The 24,857-nt window shown below is 35.6% G+C and overlaps 1 protein-coding gene across 2 annotated transcripts in view; it reads right to left on the reverse strand.

Moving 5' to 3' along the window:
• Nucleotides 1-24,857, reverse strand: part of LOC113051053 (androgen-induced gene 1 protein-like) — a 34,490-nt gene continuing 9,633 nt past the window's right edge. The window contains exons 3-6 of one of the 2 annotated variants that reach the window (XM_026214668.1): nt 22,159-22,260; nt 5,262-5,377; nt 3,325-3,488; nt 1-478 (exon numbers count right to left, since the gene is read on the reverse strand). In XM_026214668.1, coding sequence (XP_026070453.1) covers nt 444-478; nt 3,325-3,488; nt 5,262-5,377; nt 22,159-22,260 — 417 coding nt within the window. In that variant the 3' untranslated portion in view covers nt 1-443. Of the gene's footprint in view, nt 479-1,245; nt 1,933-3,324; nt 3,489-5,261; nt 5,378-22,158; nt 22,261-24,857 lie in introns of those variants that run through there. The other variant, XM_026214669.1, reaches the window with a different exon arrangement.

The raw sequence follows: 24,857 nt of genomic DNA on the forward strand, positions 1-24,857 counted from the left end.
TGTCGTTTGCCATATGCTACTGTGTATATAAAGGTGTTGCTTATTTTTTTACAGGGGCAACGCATGACAAATTCCCTCATAAATCATCCCTCTGTAAATAAATAATACCTGACGTGAGTCATATATATTTTGTGGTTTGTTAAACTGGCTTTAGACACGAATGCAGCATGTGTGCAGTACACATCATTCAACGCTCACACAATGCTTGAGGTACTCCGAAATACTGTAACATTCATACCATAAATTAAATACATGAATTATTCAATTTAATGTCCAACCCAATACAGGTCTGTGCTTTATTTAATTAAGGGGCAGTAATGAGGATGAGATAAATGTTTCAGGAGACTAGATGATTATATAATGTGGGTTTGAACTCCAAAGTCCATCAACTGATTTGAATTCAGAAGAAGTGAAAAGATGCAGGAACAGATCTGTGATGGTCTTCAGTCAGTTTTGGTCTTGTCTGATTCCAGAGTGCCTAGAAAAAAAAACAAATATTTTGATTATGTAGATATCATTATGTATACACCAATATGATTTGACTGATATGGATAATCCAACATTTTTTTACCCAAACTGATATGATGGATTTTTTTAGCAATACATGAGCAAGAGAGCTGTTTTACTGAATATAGCTGATATATTTCCTGTATACACCATCCTTTGAACAAGAATTTAATATTAGGTAATTTACATTTCAGAAACTGTTTGGCCATTTATTTTGTTTATTGTTGTGGTGCCAAAGCAGGACCTAACCTGAAGTAACTTTTGTATAATAGTATAGTAGGCATATAAAAACAGTATATTGTGTGAATTGCAATTCGCCTTCAGAGTCATTAGTGGTTCATTTTATAAATGAAATGGTTACACTTTACAATAAGGTTCAATTAGTTAATGCATTAGGTACAATACTATTTAAAAAAAAGAGGGATATATATATATATACACACAATTATTATTATTAATTTTTTTTTATAATGTTATAAGTGTTTATTAAAGACCAGATCAGTATATAAGAATGATTTCTGAAGGAGACTGGATAAATAGTTATGAAAATTCAGCTTTACATTCACAGGAATGAATTACAGTTTAAAATATATATATAAAATACAGAATACTTATTATTTAAAATTTTATTTCACAATATCGTACTGACCTTTGAACAGAAGTGCATATTATATATATATATATATATATATATATATATATATATATATATATATATATATAAATGTTGTGCTGTAATGTTTGTGACACCAAATGCATTAATAACAAATTGAACCTTATTATAAAGAGTTGCCATTAAATTATCATATAAAATTCTATTTTATCACGTGGGGCTTGCTTGCAACTTCAGCAGAATTTTCCAGGTGCTGATAATTAAAAAAATAAGCATCAGTAGTAATAGTTTCTTTAGTAACAATTTCTTTCATTAATTGTTGGATACTGCAGTGACTGCATTAGTGCATATGTAAGATCCGTGATCTCTTGGCAACTAATTTTTTTGTTTTTTAGCTGTTCGAACCATGAGACCGTGAGAAGAACAGCGCAAAGCATTAGTGACGGATGTGTTCCTGGATAGTTTAGCTGCAGGGGCTGTCGGAGATTACGCTACTGCTGCTTTGGACATAAGAGGGAGATCTTGTACTGAGGATCAAGGCACATACATCAGCTCCATAAGAGTGAGCCTGAGGTGTGTGTGTATGTGTGTGTGTACTGCTTTGTTGATTTGCAGGTCAGTGTCAAACAGGTGGGAGGAAGAGAAGCCTTCGCCGTCTGCTGCTCTCAGACTGCTCACGGGCTCTGTTCTCATCTGCTGCGCGCTGCCTTCGGTAGCACTACACCCACGATGCACTTCTCCCAGTCTATAGCGCTAACAGGTGGAGGAGTGTGCGTGGGTGCATCAGGAAGCTAAGCGGGATGTATATGTACCTGAGGGGAAGCGTATAATGTCTCTAGCTGTTATCCCGGCGTGGGTTGAGGAGCAAGAAAATTTGTAGCTAGACATGATAAACATAAAATGACCCATAAACTCACACATGTAGCCAGTCAGTGGTGGATAATTCACAAAATCAGAAAAACACTCATTTGTCATTCCAAACCTGTATGACTTTCTTTTTTCTAGAACACAAAAGGATGGTGTGAACAATGAACATTGCTCTTTTCTAAGCAAAAGGGAGTAAGGGAAAAAAACACACTAAAACACTAGAATATTCCAGTTGGCTTGTGAGTTATTTATCCAAGTCTTCTGAAAGCACCCAATACATTTACGAGGAAAAGACTGTAATTTAAGTTGCTATTTAATTGAATTGAATCTGGCATGCTGTGAATCACTGATCAGCTGACATTAGAGGTTAATGGTTGATATTAGATTTGTAATTGTTCATGCTCATTCCCTTATTTTTTCATTTATATTGAAAAATGCCATCATCTAACCTTCACTAAAAATTCCATTCTTAAATAAAAAATTTTTAAAAATACTTATCATGATATACAGGCATAATTAAGAAGATCCAAATAGCTCATAAAGGTGTTGTAAAACGAATAGATTAATATGGATTGCTTTATTCATACTGGTTTGATTTTCAATCTTATAACTTCTGGTTACATTTTAGTAGAGCGACAGAACCTCTCATCAAAAATATCTTAATTTGTGTTTTGAAGGTTAACCAAAGACTTATGGGTTTGAAATGACATGAAGGTGAGTAAATGATGAATTCATTTTTTTTTGGGTGCACAATCTCTTTAATAAGACTGTTAAATGTAGTCTTTAGCAAATCTCAAAATGAATGTCTAAAAATGTCTTTTTTAATACTCTATGATATTGTGATGCCTAAATTCAATCTTAACATTTTAAATAATTGTCTTTTATTCATTCTAATTCACTTATTTGATTAGAAAAAACGTATAGAGTTTTAATATCAAACATTTATTAATATTGAAAAATATATCAGCCAGATATCAATATTGGTGCATCTCTAGTTTGTTCCTCACATAAAGCCTTCATAGGGCTTGGAATATATAGTGCAGTTATATGGACTACTTTAATGGTGGTGTTTTTTTGTGTTCCTCATCGTCATGACACGATGAAAGAATTGTCATTTTTGGGTGAACTATCCCGTTAAGAAAATATTTTGGAGAATCTTGGTAACCAGTGTTGGGTCCCATCGACTTCCATAGTGTGTCAATGGGACACTCAACTGTTTAGGTACCAACATTCTTCAAAATATCTTCTATTGTGTTCCATAGAAAAATGAAACTCAGATACAGATTTGGAATGATATTGGGGGAGTTAGATATTGGCTGAGCTATCTCTTAACTTACTCTTTGAGGAATCCCAGATGTAGTTGTTCAGGATTTCTCCCAAGACGTAGTAGACACTGATCAGAGCCGTGAGGCAGATGAAGAAGAGAATTCTGGCCATGGGCCCAATGTGATCCAGCAACGGATAAACCCACACCCCTGTCATGCAGTGCACCCAGCACATCCTATGAGAGCGAGACAGAGAAAATCTGTTACCTTTGCACCCATGATCTGTCCTTGTGTCTGCTAAATCCAGCATTTGAAAGGCTGCAGAAGCAGTCACCGCACTGTAAATTTGTCTACCATTCATGTCTGTGAATGCTAGACACTGCTCTTTTTGTTACGTTTATTTTTGCTGGAGCAATTTTAATGCAGTCGCATGGTTATAATCTACGGTCTGACAGTACGTTTATGTAATGGATTGTGCCTGTTTAATCTACTCCTGCACTCATAACCTTAGCTTTAATAATTGATGAATATTCAAGAAGGCCCATCTACCTACTTTTCAAATGGCTTGTTTTCTCAGCCTCGTGAGTGTCCTGTGAAATAGTGTGTATATAAAAGCTGTCACTGGAAGGTAATCCTCATGTAAAGCTGCCTATGGATTTAACAACTGTGGGCAAGTCTTATTCCCTGACTAAATAATATGCAGTGCCTAATCAGCTTAATTTAGGGAAGGGAAATAAGAAATAAGAGAGGTGTGTGCTGATAATCTTGTACTTAAGGTGATTTTGACAGAGGCCTCCTTCATGCTGTCAGGCCAGTTTAGGTTGGCTCCAAGGACTTTCTTCATGTTGCCAAGTAATTTGTTATATGCAAGACTAAATAAATCCTTGGCTGATTATTTTCCAATGGTTTCTGGGCCACTGAAACCGGGGTTGTATCTACAAAGGGCACTTGAATTTGGTACAAAACAGGGCTTGAAACTCTTAAAATACTTTTTTTTTCCTCCAACAAATGCTGCTTGTCAACCTCAGGAGGTCAAACTAAATGTTATACGAGCTGTTTTATTTTCTATTTATTTTATATGAGGTTTGCAGTTTTCCGATGTTGTTGCCAATTTGAGACTAATTGGATCTAAATAAATAGTTTAAAACTCCTTATTTGTGTAAATATGTTGTTTTCTAAAAAGTTCTTAATAATTATTTTATAAATATAAATTATATTTATTATTATTATTGTTGTTGTTGTTTTTAAACTACACCAGGATGTGTAACAGAAGTAAAAAAAAAAATATTAAAATATTTTCCCTAGACATGATGATGATTTTTTTATATTATTATAATTATGAGTATTCATATTATTATTCATTTATTATCTTATTAATCTATTTATTATTGCATCACCATAATTACAATTATTATTACATTAACTTAATGAAATAAATAAACGAGTTGTTGTTTTTAAAGTACACCAGAATGTGGTTTGTGATTTATTTATTTTTTGTAAGCAAAAATGTATTTTATTATTTATCAATTATTATAACACCATATACTGTATTTAATGATAATTAATATAATAATAATAATAGTCATTATTGTTATGTTATTTTTAAACTGTACCAGAATATCTAACTGATATCTAACATTTAGCCTAAAGCTTTGTAGTTATTAATACACTTATAGTCAAAGTCTCTGTTTTAAATGGTGATTCAGTCATTTTTTATGTTTAAAACTAGGTTCATTTCATGTTAGGTGATCGTTTACACAGGATTTGTGCCTCTAATGTTTTTACAATGTAATGGGAGACCAAAGTTTACCCTGTTCGTGCAGGAAAGTGCCAGAATTCAAGCAAATTAATTACGGTTTAGAAAGACATAAGGGAACGATTCGGAGGTCAGGAAGTTCAGGTGGCCAGATGGAATCTTTCCTTTTGACTGACACTGTGCTAGAACAATGCAAAGCCAGTTTCCCCTGATCCTCATCATACCGATGACTGTGATGAAAAGAGACATTTACCATACAACATATCCCAAGGCAAACATGCAGACCGCGAAGAGTCCACAGGTCCTGCTGGGATATCGATGGTATGTTGTTCTCATCTCAATTATGATGAAAGGAAGAACTGTTGTGTGCTGAAAAGGACAGAAATAGATCATGGTTAGCTTTACGAATGACTTTAAAGCTTAAAAAGATTGACGCAGTGTCTGCAAATTTCAATTTGCGAAACGGAATTTTCCAGGAAGTGTTCCGTTTACTTTCTCAGTGTGGTTTCCCTGTGGACTGATGGGTCATACATCTGATACATTCAATATCTGACTTACCTTATCATATGGTTACTCTGATATACTATTGACAGATTATAAATATGACACTTTTAAAGTTTTACCACCTGCAACCAAAATGCAGCTCTATACAGAAAATTAAAGGGTATTTCAAAGATACTCCGTTAAGTATTTATTTTAATAACTCTTATAGATTATAAAATGGGTATTGTACATGGGCTAAGAATAATTATTACAAACCTGATTGAAACATTAATAAAATTTAATTTCCAAACAGAGTGGGATCAGATTTACATCCAAATGCTAATTAATCGGCACAGAACGGAACCCAAACCACAAAGTGTAGCTATAATCTGCTTAAATTATCCGGTTTTATTCAAAATGACTGAATCAAAAAAGATGTTTGTGTCTGCGTCTCTAGCTTGGATCAAAGCCAAAAGACGCGTTTTTTCTAAACAATGGGTAAATAGTTGTGTCTGTTTTTATTTTATGTTGCTTCACATCCTAGATCATAAACGTTTGTTGCTTCAAGAGCCTAGATCATAAACGTTTGTTGCTTCAAGAGCCTAGATCATAAACGCTTGTTGATACACACTTTTATCTGTATTTGTTGCAGAATTAAGCAAGTGATGTGTGGCAAAAATACGCCATGAATTGTGTAATATATGCAAAACAGATGTCAAACAGCTATTTTTCAGCCATCTTGATTAACTCATCGTTACACTCTTCTGCATTAGGACTGTGAATAGAACGGTTACATAACTTCAAGCTAATTACTCAAACAAGAAATGCCAAGGAAGCTGGGTGTGAATTGAAGCCGAGTGTTTGACAAACAAGCTGACATGGTTTCATGCGCCTGAAAAGATGAAGGCATGCTAGACGAGCCGAGCCTGGGCGGGGGATTCTTCTGCCATGTGAGTGACGAGAATGGGTCAACTGTCATTTTTATAACCATTACTACCATTATTAAAGCCAATACAAACACATCAGGTCATGGATTTTAACATAAAGTTAGCTTATTGTTTTTTTTTTAATGTAGAGCTGAACATCTGTTTCATTTTCATGAGAGTGCTACCATGTGCATTGTGCATGAGAAAATATTTAGGCTGATGGTTTGTTAAAAGTTGCAATGGACAATGACATAATGTACATTAGGTCAGTATTAAAGGCTCACCTACTCACCTTCATGTTGTTTCAAACCTGTATGACTGTCTACTTCTGTAGAGCTGGAAAGAAGATATTTTGAAGAATGTTGCTTCACATGGACTTCCATTCTTGACCACATAATGTGGAAGCCTGTTTTCGCTTTGGAATAAAATAATAATAATAATAATAAAAAAAGGGTATTTGCAACTTTAATCTCACATTTTTTCTTGGAATTCTGTGTTTATGTCTCATAATTCTGGAACAAAGTCTCACTTTTTTTCCTATTGAAAAATTCAAAATTGTGATATATATATATATATATATATATATATATATATATATATATATATATATATATATATATATATATATATATATATATATATATTTTTTTTTTTTATACTGTAGTGGTTTCATATTCATGGACCATAAAATGAAAGTCAACGGGAACCAAAATTGTTTGGTTACCGTCATTCTTCAAAATAGCTTCTTTTGTGTCCCACAGAAGAAACAAAGTCATGCAGGTTTAGAATGACATTAGGGTGAGTAATTTTTTAAAAGAAATTATATTTTGGGTGGACAATCCCATGGGTCTCCTTTCATTGCATGTGCACTTCTTCTGTTAGTCACCAGATGGCACCCTTCTTACATAGAGACAGTCAAAACTCTCATCCCCTGAAGACCTTGCCTCATTTGACCCCACGTCTGTGGCGAAAGCAGCATTCAAAGGAAGACTTACAAGCCTTACTGAAATTACATGACATGTTGATATTCTGATATGCTTTTAACATGCCACCACAGCTCTTACAGAACCCCCTTTTGCAACACATAATCATATTTCCACACTAAATAAAAAACAGACCACATTTACTGGGCTTTCCCTAGATATGAGCGTGCCAGCCTGCTTAAAGCTCAGATGCTGGGTGTTTAAGTCCGTCTCATCAGATCGACAGGTCTGGACTTGTCTTTGACAAGTGTGAGGAGTGAGATGTACAGTCAGTGAGAAAGCAGCTATTTGTGTATGTGTGTCATTCTGTGTCTGAACCCATGATGTGCTAGTTAATCACGTTACTGCTAACCAAACAGATACTGTAATGTTCCAGAAAAGCGGCCAATGTCAGTCAAAAGTCATATAGTAAGGTTCAAGTTTTGAGCATATACAGGAGTTGTCATTTTCACCATTGTTGTTAAGGTACAGAGTGTCATAAGCACCTCGCTGTAAAAATCAAGGCGGTGTAATGCATTGAGATGTCTTAGTCTTAATAATTGTTCTCAGTAACACTACTTAGATTGTCCAAGTCAGATTTGCTTGTTTACTAAATGGAAAATTGTATTCTTCTATCACTTCCTCCTTGTTAAGCTAAGAACTGTTTGATGCCTGTTACCACCTTTGAGGTTTGTGTGTAAAGCATTGCGTGCTATGTGCATTCAACTGAAACTTTTGCACCTCATGCCTGTGCTTTGCAATGTGACTGCATAGCTGAAGTCATTTGTAATTTGTGTCATATGAAGTCATTTGTGAGATTAAAATGGAATCAAGTTTTACATACTGATAATTTGTGTATATATAACACACACACACACAAATATATATATATATATATATATATATATATATATATATATATATATATATATATATATATATATAATAAATACTTTATTTAATACAGCAAGGTTTTATTACATTAATAAATTTACCCATACATTTTGTTAAATTTTGGTAATCATCAAAGGATCCTAAAGAAAATGTATAATGGTTTCTTCTAAATAAATAAAAAGCTTATTTATTTAATAAAATCATTAAGCAACTCTTTCCAACATTTATAATAATAACAAGAAATGTTATTGAGCAGCAAATCAGCATATTATATTATCAGCATATGATTTCTGAAAGATCGTGAAGATTGTACTAATGGCTGCTGAAAATACAGCTTTGCCATCACAGAAGTAAAATATATATCAGTTCTGAATAATTGGAGCTCTGGCTTTTTTACACACACAGAGATATATATTTGTGTGTGTATGCAAAGATGCATATGCACATTTCTATGCTAGATGGATTTCTAGTTTATATTTCTATATGGATTTCTATGTCTCTATAAATGTATCTATGCATGTGTGGGTGTGTGTGTGTGTGTGTGCGCGCGTTGCACACACACACACACAAACACACACATAAATACAATCATACATACATATATAGAGACAGAGAAATCCATCTAGCAGAAATGTGCATATGTACACATCCATCTCTAACTTTTTTCTTAGCACCACGAGTTAAGGGCTTTTTAAAGACATGTTAAAAATATCAAGATAAAAATGGTTTTAAAAAATGTGTTGTGAGCACCCTGCATTCTGTTCCCCATCTAGCTATTTCTGATCACCAGAACACGTCCTGTGTGAATGAGTCCATGCTCCTGACTCATTCTGTGCTGTCTGCTCTCAGTAAGTGTGGTTTGGCACACTGCATTTAGAGCTGCTAGTCTATGCTGACTGCAGGCTGCAAAACACTAGGGCGTTAATTGTACTTTCTAATTTGTGTTTTTGTTTCTTATTAATATGGATTTATTTTTAAGATTACTTCATGAGGATTAATCACCTAAATTAATTTAAATTTAGTGTAACATTCAAAGTCAAATGATGCAGTATAAAATGCAATGATTTTATATATATATATATATATATATATATATATATATATATATATATATATATATATATATATATATATATATATATATATACATACATATACATACATATATATATATATATATATATATATATATATATATATGTATATATATATATATATATATATATATATATATATATATTGACAGTGATGTTGGATACTCCCTCTAATTCTTTGTGGGTTCTCTGTTCTTCTTGTGTGTCTGTATGAACGTCTTTCATCACCATAATGATTTTTCCTAATCATTCAAGGCCCTCAAATATTTACAAAACATGTTTGCGACAAGTTTGAGAGATTCAGAAACCTTTTCATCTCTTCCCAGAAGCAAGTCAGGGAGTCGAAGTTGGCACTTGGATAATAGACGGTTATTCTGTTCATTACGGTGATTACTGTCTAATTGCTATAATGCCAAACCTCTGCAGAACAAAACAAAGAACGTATGCTTCTAGAGGTGTGGAGATTTGTCTCAGCATGCATGCACTGAAGTATTCTCGAAGGAGCTTGCTCACCCACACACGTTCCATCTATTAAATCACAGTGAGGGGTAATCTTTAATGCCCCACCATCGAAACCCCTCATGATCTGCTGAAACGACTCTCAACCTCTCCAGACTGCTCCTGAGAGACTTGTGGCTGTACTTGAGCACTTACGCAGGGACCGGCGTGGGTTTTAAAGCTACATACCAATAAGAGAATTGTAAAAAACATTTACATTAGCAAAGAAGGCCAAAAGTATGAAATGGGACACAATTTGAGGCCTAATTACAATATAAACTAACTGTTTATATAGATGTTATATATAAACTTTCAGCAGTCATTCCTCCAGTCTTTCAGATATCATTTGAATATGCTGATTTGGTGAAACATTTATTATTATTATCAGGGTTGAAAACAGTTGTGCTGCATAATATTTTTGTGGAAACAGTGACACATATTTTTTTCCTTTGAGGAACAGAAAGCTTAGAAGAACAGCATTTATTTGAAATAAAAATTCTTGCTGATTAAAGTTATGAATGTAAAAAAAAAAAAAATTATGTTTTGCCACTTGAAATAGTCAAAGGACAGTTTTTTTAAGTACATCATTTTTTTTTTTAAATATTACAAATCTATTTTTACTAATTAAAATTATTTGTATAGGTATTAGTTATTTAACTATTAAATATCTGTGGTTAAAAACATCTAAATAATATTGTAAAAGAACTATTTGGTACTTCTGTTATTGATTAGTGGTCATTTTGAAAGCTTCACAGTACTCCCAAAAATATTCTATAAATACTTTCACATTAAAAAAAAATTATTAAAATGTGTAAAATGCATATTAAAATGTAAATGTCATTGACATGACCTCTGACACAAACCACACAACTATTGCTACACTTTATTAGTTTCTTTCTGTTTGACTGTCTCCATCCTAAATTCTCTCTCACACTCTCCTTCACAGACTGAGCACAGGCTTGCATTTGGGAAAAGTGTTGGGTTTGACCCCAGGACCGTCTCTTCACATACACAGTGTTTGTTTCATTGGTGATGATAATAATCATAACCTCACACACAATTATGAGTTGTGGTTATTGATGCACAACTGCCAGATCTCAGAAGAGAGCGAATTTGAGAAAAGCGAGACTAAGAGAAATTGTATCCGTGGAACAGCCCTTTGCCTGGTGATCACACTTAATCAGTTATGATCAGTGAGGAGCTATGCTTTAATGCTCACTGACACAAATAGTTATTTCCTGATATGGAGAGCTCTAGAGGAACAGGCACATTGGCAGAACCTTTGCCCAAACCTTCCAGCTCCTGGAGTCTGTTAAGCAGCAGTGTTTCTTGTTTTTGTCTTCTGACAGTGGTGAGACAGCGTATGTAAAGATTTCACAGCTGCGTCCCGGTTTGGATTCAACCCAAACCTCTGTGGTCAAAGTGTCAAGGCTTCAGCTACTGCCACATTAGTGTTTGGCTGCAGTCTGTCACTCTATACTTGAACCAAGGACATAGTCTGTCATTAGCGGAATAAAAATATATCATAGTGCAGCAATCTGATAATAAACATCAATGCATCCATTACGGAATTTAATAATCAATTATAATGACTATAATAATTCTCCATGTGTTACAGATGCCATCTCAGATGACTTGTTTCCTGAGTTTGGATTTCTGCATCATTCATAGTTGACCCACTCCATTTGTTGAAGCTTTCTTTCCCATTTGTGATTTATTTAATTATTTTTAAATGTGTATTCTAGAATATTTGGACAATATTCTTTACTTTAAAGTGGCATTAATGTATAGTTGTTAATTCTTTGGCATTGCTTGATTAAGCAACTCGTCACTATCCTTTATTTTTATTGAATCAACATACATTTCTTATATAAAATTGCAATCAAATTCAAAAAGATCGACAAGTTTGTAATGTTTTTGAAAGAACTCACCAAGGCTGAATTTATTTGATCATAGAGTAAAAACAGTTATATTGCAAAAAAATATTAGTGCTGGGCAACGATTAATCGCATCTAAAATATATGTTTTTGTTAACATAATATGTGTGTGTGTACTGTGTGTATATTTTATGTATATATAAATGCACATAATACAGTGTATATTTTGAAAATATTTACATTTATATATTTATATTCATATAATGTATTTGATATATAAACATAATATATTTTTCTTAAATATATAAATGCATATGTGTGCATTTATAAAGGCTTATACATAATAAATATACACAGTACACATAATTATATTATGTAAACAACAACTTTTATTTTGGATGCGATTAATTTCAATTAATCGTTGCCTAGCAGCATTAAAAATATTGTTATATATGATTAATTATTATCATGAAAATATTATTGTATATTATTAACAATTAAAATATTGTTATTCTATAATGTGACAATTTTCGGTTGTTTTCTATTTAATTATATTTTAAAATGTAATCTATGGATTACAATCTAGCAATCGATACTCAAGTCTTCGGTGTCACATGATTCTTCAGAAATCAACATTTTTATATTCTGATTTGGTGCTTAAGAAATGTTTCTAAGAGTGCTACAGTAGTCATTGCAGTGGTCAATGCTGACAAAGCATAGAGAATATAAAAATATATGCCACAACAAAAAGGCCAACAGTGCTCTTCTTGGAAATCGATAGAGGTTATTTATCTGTGCAAAGAGAGCAGAGTTGTTCTTTTCGAAAACGCAAGACAACTATGATTAATGGGATGTCATATAAATACACCTACTACAGTTTGTTTGGTGCTGTGGATAGAGTTACTTGTGACGGATGAGCCAGTTGGTTAAAGGGCCATGATTCGGTTTGCACTGCCATCTTATCACAGTCCAGCTTGCCCCAACCTGTCAAAGTGGCAGAACCCTGTGGAATCCAAACGGGAGATATGTGTGCTAACCATGCAGCTGGCTGCCTGATAGAAGGCTCACAGAGGGTATAGGGTGACGGAGAGAGTGCTCCCAAGGACGGGTGTTGGGTTTCCCTGCGTATAGCCTCCCGGGCTGGTTGTGGCATACTCCCCACGGCTCTCAGTCGACTGGGGCTTACATGACCTCTTAGCCCTTTTCCCCTTGGCAGCCGTGAATCCCCACTAAATATCACCTTGTGCTGCACCGCAAACAGCCGCCACCACATGGAGAGCCTGTTTAGGTCCCCGCTCAGCTGAATGGGTATCAGTAGATTTGGCCTGACAGTGCATTTTTCGCCACTGAGGCGAGCTTGAATGTGACCCAGACTTGTTTTATTTTAGCCTGTGTTTGTAGGCCCCTGTCTTAATTTAACATGGCAGCTCTCTTTCTCTGACCACCATGCTGAGACGCTCTTGGAGTCTTGTGGTTTTGGCCAGCATGCCTGGGCTGTATGCAGAAAACCCCCTCCAACAAAACAGCACAACTCACTCCGAGCACCCTGAACTATTAACAGCTCAGACCTTGTCAAACACCCCCAGGACTGACTCCGTATCTTCCTGTTTCAGTAAAAGTATCGCATGCACTTCAGATTGATGTCAAACACTCACTCTGTGTGAACAGAATGAATGGTGAGATAGAGTTACTCATGTACAGAGCGACAGATGTAGCATTTTCTGACCGATACACAGAAACTATTTGTAAATATCAGTATTATGAATGTATTAAAAGAAATCATCTTAGTGTTGTCATTTATTCAGTGTCTTAATAAAATGAACGATAATCATGAATATGCAGAAACCATTTCTAAATGTTATTTTAAAGAATTAGAGTGCAAAAATTGTGAGTTTATTATTATCTGAAATTATCAACATAATCTGAGTGTTACTGTTATTTATTAAGTCTCTTGTGTTTTTATTGATTTATTCAGTGTCTTAAAATTATTATTAATGATAATGAAAATATTATTATTATTAATAATAATAATAATAATAAAGATTATTTATTGATAATTATGTAACTAATTATTTAATTACAACAGTTTTTTTTCTAATTAATAGGCAATGGTGGTTTTCAATTATGTTTTTAATTCTAGGCTACATTTCTCACTTAAAAATGAAGGCCTTATTTTTTTTTTTCTTTAGCATTTATCCGAAAATATGCGTTAAGTTAAATTATCAGCAAACACTGTTGACACTTGATCTGTGATAACAGATAGAATATTGAAATAGAATTACTGGCCAGAAACCTGTGAGCCCTAAAGTTGTGTGCAAGACCAAGTACAAAAGACTCCAGTGTAATGCGTGAGACCTTCTATGTGAAGCACATGACGAGATTTCACAAGCTCATTATGCACCGCTGATCGCACTTCACTGGCAGCCTGAGATAGCAAAACTGGTGTGAACACAGATGTTTCTATGTGCAAATTAAAAGCAGGGCTTACTGCTCGCTCTACTGTCAAATACACTCCAAGAATCCTGAGCAAGAGTGGTTTCTAGACTCTCCGATGTGAAAACTTCTTGGCCAACCTTGTCAACAATGGTCAAGAATGCAAACTACAAAACGGACATCTTTCACTGGGTTGAGATGGGTAAATATTTTCCCAGTTGTTAAGGATGAGCTAGCCAGCCAGCTATGCACTTATTTTAATGATGGGATGGATAGAGGAACTTTACCTAGTACCTTTTCCAGGCTCAGCATGGCAACTCAATCATGAGCGCGAGTGTGACATTGTACACCGCTGTACCGTGAAATATTACCGTCTAGAAAACTGGACCTGCAATTATTGATCTTTATAAAGCAATCCCCCAGCACTTAAGAAAACCAAAGGAAATAGCAGAACAGAAAGCACTTCAAAAGATCATTTCCCCATAGAGAATCAATATCATTGAATATATCGTTTTTTGTCTCTCTGCACCAGTTGTTTTAAGATTTTGGGTTTGTTCTGTGAAAAACCAATCTGTCTCTTGATCTTTGCAGAATAGCACATCTGTTTCCTTCGCTCCGTGCAGAAAAAGTTTAGACCACGTAGAGTCACACAAACTGTCAGCTGAAACCTCCCGGTTCACCCTGATGATACGCACATGCACTGCTGAATATTTGAAACAATTGACCGCTGACCGAAGTGTCTGTTTTTACTCAGAAAGGTCAATGCGAGGCCTCCATTGCTGATTTTATAGAGACTTTCATCTCAAGCCAAAAAAAGTCAAACGTAAGTGCATGATAATTTTAGTTTTATGCAAAAAAACAAGGGAATCACCCTTGCTAAAGTTAGCTCAGTTTCTGACAATCTCAAACTATCTTTTATTTATTTTTTGCTGTAAGATTTTTGATTCTCATTTAATGTTTGCTAGTGCTATTTAGTGTCATCATAAATGTATTTATTTATTTATTTAGTGCCGCAATGCAACAAAAGATTACATTCAGAAAATAATATTGTTAATTATTATGTATCATTATCAATAATAATTATTTTACATTTTTATGTTATTTTATATTATTATAATTTATTATATTTGCAAGGCTTGGCACATTGTTGGATATTCATCTCTGACTATTTTCCTCTGATTATTGTTTTCTCCTAACAAAGGTGACTTTTTTGGCTTCTTGAGATTATGACCATTTGGCTTATTAATCAGGGTATTGCACATCCAGTGTTATTGAGATACTTTTACAGTTTTTATTAACATTTTAAATTATATTTATATTTTCCATTTAAATGCAAATTTCAGTTAAAATTTTGGTCATTTTGTTTTGTTATATTTATTTATCTAATCTATATAATAATATCATTCTTGTGGTTTTAGTTGTAGCTATAATAACTATAATAACTATAATAACCTTATATATCCAGCTTTTTGTTTCCTTTTTAAAAATATGCAGTAGCATAAAAAATGTAAATCAATCTGTTATGATTCATTCAAAATCTTCAGATATATGGCAGGTAGAAAAATTTGTAAAAATAATCTTAATACGTTGTCCCCCTGCCTGCTTGATAAGAGGCAGTTGTTTTCGCGCTTGAACACAAAAGCTGAATTCTGCTGGAAGTCTCTAGGGGAGATGATCTCTTGTTATGACAGGCTATTTTGGCTCAGAACGGCTGGCACAATAGCAGGGATGCTCTCTGGCAAGTGTGGATACAGTGCTGGCATGATGAGGCTTTTTAGTTCCCTGTGCCAAGAAGTGTGTTGGTTTGGTAGCTGGTCTTTGTCCCATCACATGATAGGATAATGATATAGGCTTAATTTGTCCCTCAACACACTAATGCAGAGTACTGATCCCGGTTTAATTTGCTCTCCGTCATGGCTCACCTTAATTTAATCCGTACTGCATTAGAACCTGACCATTGTAATCCGATATAATCAAAGGGCATTTGTGAAAATCCAGCTAAAGATGTCAAAGCCTTTAGATGTGGTGTGTCTTTTCGGTTTTCAAACAAAACAGAACAGGTCTTTGATCAAACATCAGGATATTATAGTTTGTTTGACTTCACTATGCGGGGTTATTTGCAACGAACCCTGATTGCATAAGACCGTAGCACATTATGTCCTCTGTAAGTGGCTGGAGGCTTGCCAGAAAAAACAAGCAGATCCCTCCTGTCAATCTGGAGCTTTAGAAAGTGAAGTGGTTGCCAAGCAAAAAGATAATGCTAACACCACAGAACAACGACAGAGAAAACAAGAGCAGCCGCTCCGTAATCCAGCATGGCACATGGTCAAATCACAAACGAAGGGAATTTACAGAGAAGCCGTCATGATAATAGAATGCTTCTTTGTGTTCTAGCATGCACTCTTGAGTAATACGGCTTTTTGTATACACAGTCTATTAATATTGGTACAGTATCTTATGGAAGCTTGTTTTCGCCATGGAATCAAAATTTGCAGCCATAACAGCCATAAGTTCAGATATCTGATGAGGTGAATGTGTATTATGGCACATTTAATTTGTATTATAATGTATTATAAAAATGGGCTTCATAGAAAGTGATACCATTTTTGTTTTATTTATTTTTTGTTAATGTTAATAACAGCAACCTCTCCCTAATGTTCACCAGTGCAGCCGCTGATTGTTGTATGCTTTCTGCAACAATACTGAGCCGCTTTGTGTTTCTCAGCCAGGCTGATATATGATCAAAGCACACATCCTCCGGCGATGCATGAAAGAATCCATGAAGATGACAGTGGCACTCCACTGTGGAAAATACCACAAAAATGATGATTGATTTTGCTTCACTTTACTTCACTGTATACGGGGAATGGCAAGCCATGGGACAAAAGATTTAGCAGGGAAACCTCAATGGCCATAATGAAGAGGAGCCTTGTTTTAACATGTCATTAAAATGATTCTGCATTTAGCAGCAATCTGACGGAATAACAGTCTGAGCTTGTATGAGACCAGTTCCAGTAAGTTGGCAACAACCACCAGATGGCAATGTGTCAACAGCCTGATGTATTTTTGTACTCACAGAGACTAATACTAATATTGCAATAATACGCATATGAATCAGGGTCTGGGCACTGCGGGTGATTACTAGCCTGTGTAAATTGTAATTTCTAGTTGTCAGATAGACCTTTTGGTTTATATACTTGGGCAGTATAATAATTGATGGGTAGTTTGCATCCAGTTTATGGGTGCTGAGCCACAATTATTTTGAATTTATGTGTATTTTATCATCATTCACTCCACTATATTGGTTTGGACAAAAACGATCTAACAGTTTCCTGTTAAAACGCAAGTCATAGAGGTTTAGAATGACTGGAGGGTGAATAAATGATGACAGAAATGTTATTTTTGGGGAAACTTTCCCTTTAACTTACCAATATGCATCATTTACATTTAGTGTGTGTGTGTGTGTGTGTGTGTGTGTGTATATATTTGTTACTTATTTTAATATATATTTGTTCCTATCGAAGTAATGAAAATGCTTCTAGCTTTGTATTCAGTTGTTAATATGCACATTTTTTTTATATAAAATCTTAATATTTAAACATTATACTATTAACTTAGGAAGCCGAAAAAAAATAAAAATAAAATAATAATAATAATAATAACAGAATAAAACTACATTTTAAAGAAATATAAATGTTTAAAAAAAATGCAAAACAATTAAATAATGACAGTTTGTCAACCTTATCTAACTAAAAGATGCATGTATTGTATTGGTACATTGGTACAAAAAGGTACATTTTCTGCACTTTTTAAATGAAAGTGTAAAGTGTAGCAAAGTCTGATACACTCTGACATCTGGTGCTTATCCTCGCGGTATGCTGAAGGCGGTCTGGGTAACACCGTTGGTTAAGCAGAAACTAGTCTGTCTGAGGTTCCTCTGACTGTGGCAAACCAAACATGTTATTAGATGCAGAGAAAACACCAGTGGAGTGCATCAGGAGCCCGGATCAGTTTAGCACAGCCATGGATGGTGACATTGATCGATCTCAGTCTTCTGGATGTATTTCTCCTCTCGCTCAGAGGATGGATTCTTGTTACTGTAAATGGTGAAACACTTATCCCCACAGTCTGAACGTACTGGTAGTCGCAGCAGGAGCGTACAGTTAGAGACAATTCTGAGAGGAAGGCACTCTTTAAATTGGCCTGTGGGCACAGCTATTTTCTACTCCAAACAACATCCCACAAATCCAGCAGAAGGAATTGTAGAGAAATTCCACAGACAGGCTGAAAGATCATTTTAAAAAGCAAAGTCGGCTTCCTCTCAGTGTGAGTTTTTCTTTACCGGCCAAAAGAAGCTGGAATTGCAACAGGAATTCATTACTGAACTATAGTGTTAAATGGGATACTTATGTAAAATTCATTCTATGTTGCAGCAACAGATGTTTTTGAAGGTGTTGAAACTGTAAGACTGTCATAAATATTGATCGTCTTTGAACTTATTGCATGGTTGTTTAGCCGAACCAAGGGCATTCAAGGTCATGCTTTAGAAAACGAATTGCCTTGTATCGAGTTTGTTTCTCCTGAACAATTAGCAGTGTGAACAAAGGAGTGACTGAGAACTTGAGATTGTTTACCACAGGTAATCAGTCATCATTTAAAAGCTACCATGAACCTACCTGCTGAATTATATATGAGGAAAGTAAGAACTCAGACTGGGCATTCTAGCAATATGTCGGCTACTCCAGAAAATACCTTTACATGGGAAGTCAGCCTCCCTGGGTCTTTTATACTTTTATTTTGAGATGTGGAGCAATGGCGTCTGGTGTCAGATGTTTATTTGTGGTATACGATTGGAATGAGGTGCTTTGAACATGGGGGGTTCTCAGCGGGAGGCCACTGGCATTAACATTAGAGCAGCGCAACGCTCTTCTGACAGGCTTCTCTCTGCAGTGGAGTAATTACAAAGCGGAGATGGGGTTATTGTCACATATACTTTGACGCAGGTAAACCGCCTCCCGATGATGCCATGAAACATTAGTAGTGGCCTCTTTAAGTCCCACTGAAGTGGCTTTGATTGTTTCCGCCACATTATGAGTTCTGACAGGCTTGCCAAATACACAGCAACGGCGCTGACAGCTTCAAAACAGGGAAAATGTCCTTTCCTTTGTCACTTGGGGAATTTTTTTTGTGTCTTATTTTCTGTTTTTTTTCATGTCACTTCCTGTCTGTACTTAAAAAGACAAAGTTTTCAAATTTTAGTGATGTGATTATTATTTGCAAATATCTGCATGTGTCTACATATATCTAGAGAGTCCCTGAAAGTTCCAAAGGACTTTTGTAGCCATGAGCTGCACGCACCAGCAGAACTATAAATATGTCGAGCGTATTCAGAAAAAAAGACTTAAAAGGCGCAGTTGTCAAGTGCTGTTATATTTTGTTGTGGCCTAATTTCTAGGGAAGCTGTGAAAAGTCGCCTCTCTCTCTCTCTTTTTCGGTGAATCAAGGTGTAAAGGATTCATAAATGTCCTGCTGTGGGTGATACACTGACAGGAACATGGTATAAAATAGAGATTTGACACTAATAAGTAGAAATGATTTGTTTTATTTCTGTATTTTTATTTTTTTTGACAATAACTAAAAAATTTGACTACAGCAATAATAATAATAATAATAATAATAATAAATAGTCTGTTTAGTTAATATTATTATTTTAAATATAATACTTTTTTATAACATTATTTATTATTTTTATTATTATTATTCCAATGTTTTTTTGCAGTCTAAATAGTGTTTATTTCTTAAATATATTTTTCATTTTTTATATTATAGTGTTATTGTTAACATTTATGTTAGTTTATAAATTATTTTTATAGTTAGAAAATTATCATTATTATTAGTTATAGTAGTTGCTTTACAGTCTAAATAATTTACTTCAGTTAAATTGCATAATTGCAAAGTAGATTATTATTTTTATTTATGGTTGTTCTAAAAAGTCTTCATTTTAAATATATTTTTCATAATTATTTTAAATATATCATCTTTATTGTTATAATTTATGTTAGTACATTAATTTTATAGTTTAAAAAAGTTTCTGTTTATACTAAGTTCCTTTGCAGTCTAAATAGTTTTCATTTAAAAAATATTTGTCATATTTATTTTTTAAGACTGTAATTGTATCGTTATAATTTATTTTAATAAATAAATTAATTGCATATTTGTATTTTTATTATTATTTTTATTTCTATTTTTATTATTATTATTATTATTTTTTTATTATTATTATTATTATTATCATCATCATATCTGGTATAAATGCTCAAAACATAGCTCAGACTCAACTTTGATTCTTCCTCTAACAGCAACAAGGCTTAGTCACTGTTTCTTTGTCAGAGTAGCCAGTGAACAGAAGACAGTTGCCGTAGCAGCATGTGTAAACAAACAAATGTGGTTCCATGGAATGCTTCAAAATATTTACAATGGAGTAACCCCTTTCAGTCACAGGCGGGATAATCTGGAACTTTCTGCATAGCACAAATTGTCCTCAGCTGGAAGGTAGTTCTCTCCCGTGGGCCAGTCCTCAGCAGCACAACTGTATTTAGATCAGAAGACCTCTGCTCCTTCGCTGGCTAGAGAAAACCATTGTCTAAAGCAGAAAAGAGCATTCTCTTCATTGGAAACCCTAAATTATGGATTTTGAGCAGCCTATAGTGTGAATTAGGGGTTGAACATTTTATTGATCTTGCCATCCTTACAATGCACAATCATACTCTTTATTATTTGCATGTTTTTTTCCCCCTGCTGTCTGTAACAGATTCTCTACTCATTTTTGGGTCACCGTCCAGCAAAATCATTAGGGAAACATGAAGAAATTAAATGTACATTTTTTAGCATATACCTGAAAACCAAACCTAAAAAATCATGTACAGTCTAATGTGTATGAATGACAAACGTTTAAAGGTTTAAAAACCCTGCGGAAAAATCCAATTGCATGTGATAATGCCACTGCACATTAAAGATAGAGACAATTTCTGATTAGGCTCAAAGGTTACATTCATGTTGATTAATAACTGAGACATGTTTCCCTAGCAACCGCTACGTGTGTTGTCATTGGCCCTGGGATATACCCAAGTCAACCGAATACATCCTGTCATTAGCGACGACTGAGACATCCAACCACATTTCCAGTAATAGCCTCATTCTGAGTTGTATTTCCTATCAATCTATCAGAAGCCTCTAGGTCCCAAAAGCTCTTTCGTCGAGGCCACTTCAGCAGATTAAAGAAGGATTCAAAATAGAAGCGTTTAGGTTATTAAATATCTTCTGTAGAGACTCTTCTAGACTAATTGCAGCACAGTCATTTCAGTTTTGCAGATACTTTTAGGCTGCATTCATGACAATATACAGTATCGACATAAACATTCTTTGCCACTGATGCCAGCAGAGTCACTTTTGTGTTTTGCTTCTGGAATTACACACCAGCTAAAAATGCTGCCACACTTAACATTACATAACACTTGTCATAAAAACAAGACCTGCCACTCAGACCCCACCTTGGAGCTTTTGTTCCACCTGATTGAAATGAAAGTTTGCACAACGACTAGCATTTGACATCTGACGTCAGTGTGGCCCAAGGGATTGAAAGAAACAAAATGTGCTTTTCTTTTGTTCCTGCCTGAGAGTGAAGTATCTGTTTGTCTGTCTGTCTGTCTGTGTCTGGATTGCATTTTCCAAAAGCATCGTTGGCTAACTATGGTCGGTAGTTCCATTGAACTCCATTGGTAACAATGGAACTTCGTCATAGATCATAATTGCTTTTCGGAAATGCACCCCTTTCTTTCTTTCTGTCTATCTATCTACAGTATCTATCTTATAATAGCATTGTTCATTTAGAAAGAAATTTGTATTGTCAGTGGTTTCAAATAAGCAAATATATTTTACAGTCTTGTAGTTTCTAAAAACAAAAGAAAGCAGTTTCCCACTCACCATGCCATGGTTTAGCCACTGAGGTATGAAGTTGTCCAGGAGTCTTGGATATACCAAATCTCTGTCATACACGTAAAGGGTCCAGAACATAGTCACTACAAACTGCAAACCAAAAACAAAGAAGAAACTGATAATGAATCATCCGATCACAAAAATCAGCATTTTGCTTAAAAGTCTTAACATTTTTATAGTAACTTATAGTAGATGTGTAGAATATGTGTGTTATGGGATATGATTTAATTTTGTATATATTTATTATAAATAAAATGTGTATATCCGCACCTATGACTGAAAAGTTTTCAGCTTTCAATGTTGTTGTTTTTTTATAATGCTGCTGTCATGACTATACTACTGTGAGGAACGAGGAGATGTGGGAGAATTCATTGTAAACAGTCTTTATTCCTTCCAACACGGGGTACACAGGGGAGACAGGAACACACATAGCACAAGACATTCACATTCAATACCGGACAAACACCGATTGCACAGACAGGAATTTAAATGCCAGGGGTGAAATTTACAAGACACACCTCGGAGCAATGAACAAGCAAACACACAGGAAAACTAGGTCGCAAGGAGCCGAAGGGGATGAAGGAGCCTGATGGAGCCAGAGGGAGTGAAGGGACGAGGTGCAGTTGGAGGAGTGGAGTCCCAAGGCACAGGATGGTCAATGCTAGACCAAGGTGGAGCCAAAGGGATGAGCTAGTGGACTGCCAGGCCACGGTGAAGATGAGCTTGTGGACTGCCGGGCCATGGCGAAATGCAGGGATCTAAGAGCCATGGTGGAGCCGAAGGGCTGAGGCAGAGTCTGGGGCTTAGAGTCTGGAGGCAAGGTCAAGGGAAACTTCAGCCAAGGCGAAGCTGGAGGAATGACATATAGTGGGCTGAGGGCGAGCATAGGGGCTGCCAGACGACAGCGGAGGAGGAGGAGGAGGCATGAGTGGGTGCATTTGTGAGCCTCTGGGTTTTCAGGACTGAAGTCAGGAATGGGAGCCCTCCGTGGGCTGGACATGGAAACAGGAGACCTCACTGGGCTGGATGTGGGAACAGGAGACCTCACTGGGCTGGATGTGGGAACAGGAGTGATAGAGGGCTCTGCAGCAGGAGGGAGGAAAGGGGCCAGATCAGCATCCCGGCTGATGAGGTCCCCTTCTAAAACTTCTCCCTTGCAGTCCAACAGTCCCAGATTCATTATCAGCTCAACCTCAGCCACGGTGGAGGAAGCGGATCTCCTCTCCGCACTCTCACTGTCGGCAGCATTCTCCCTCATTCGTTGCCGGCTCTTGCACCCTGACTGACATCACTTAAAGCTCCAGCTCGGTGGCGATCCGGTTCTCTGTCGCGCCGTGCGGCAACGGTTTGTCAGCCGTGGCGAACTTGGGCTCTCTGTCCATGGCGAGATCCTCCTTAGAACAGACAGTTAACAGGGAACCATTTCTCGCCATTATCCACTCTACAAAGGCGCGTTGTCCGAGTAGCTGGTGAGATGGGCGAGGGCCAGAACAGTCCGTAAGTTCCTCAAGCGATCCTTCTCCCTGCTCCAGCAGGAGGAGGAGGTATTCCAGACTGGCAAGGGCACCCATAGAGAAACAACGAAAAAAAAAAAAAACCACTAAACAAACTCAGAAATAAAAACAGAGGGAAAACATGCAATTACATGTTTGTAGGTCCGGCATTCTGTCATGACTATGCTACTGTGAGGAACTAGGAGATGCAGGTGAATTCACAGTAAACAACCTTTTTTTTTTTTTTTACATTTAGCAATTAATTTACACAGCAATGGCATTTTTGACTCTTGAAAACGTTATGTCATTTCATCTACACACATATTCATAGTCCATAGCTTTGTGTGCAGGCAAGGTGGTTTTTTCTGTTTGTTTGTTTGTTTGTTTGTTTACAAAGTCAAATCACCAACAACTGTGAATCCATGTAAATGGGGATTGTTTTGACAATGTTGTAAGCAGTAGATCTGTAAATTTTTTGTACATTGTTGTTGTTCAAACATACCCATAGTGTGGGATAAACAGTACAGCAAAATCTCTATTTTTGCATGGTCACATGGCAAATACTACCCATTTTCCTGAACACACTTAAAGGACATGCTTGTGCTTATTCCTCAGCTTTTTTATACAAACCAATAATGCTAAAGCTCTTTCCTAAGATTAATATTGTATGTATTCAGCACAGTGCCAGGTGCTAGTATCAAGTGCCAGCCATTTAAATGATGGATTTTCCTGAAATTAGCTAAAATGAGAAAACTTACATTTTATATTCAGAGAACTTCATAACTTTTTAAGACCTCTCACTCCCCACAATGTCTTTAAATTAAGCCCATTCCTCACCCCCAGATTCCCAGCAGGTCTTCCGGCAGACTGCCTAACTCCTGCTTCACACCAGCACATCTCGTTATGCCGAAAAGTCTTTTTTAAAAAGACTTTTAAAAAACTTTTTTAATATCCTCTTTCCCTCATCTACAGGACCAAATCTCTGCACAAAACCATCACAAGGACTAAAACCAGTCATGAGCACAGACAACCAACACACAGAGCTCATATTTTCATATCAGCATTCCATAATTAATCCCTAAGAGCTGACTTTTTTTTTTTTTTTGCTTTTATCCAACACTCACTCAAAGATACATATGCCTTCTGTGAAAAGGACAGTGTTAAGATGATGAGGACATCACATACGCTGTCAAA

Source organism: Carassius auratus, chromosome 31 (assembly GCF_003368295.1).
Source record: "Carassius auratus strain Wakin chromosome 31, ASM336829v1, whole genome shotgun sequence".
NCBI classification, from domain to species: Eukaryota; Metazoa; Chordata; class Actinopteri; order Cypriniformes; family Cyprinidae; genus Carassius; species Carassius auratus.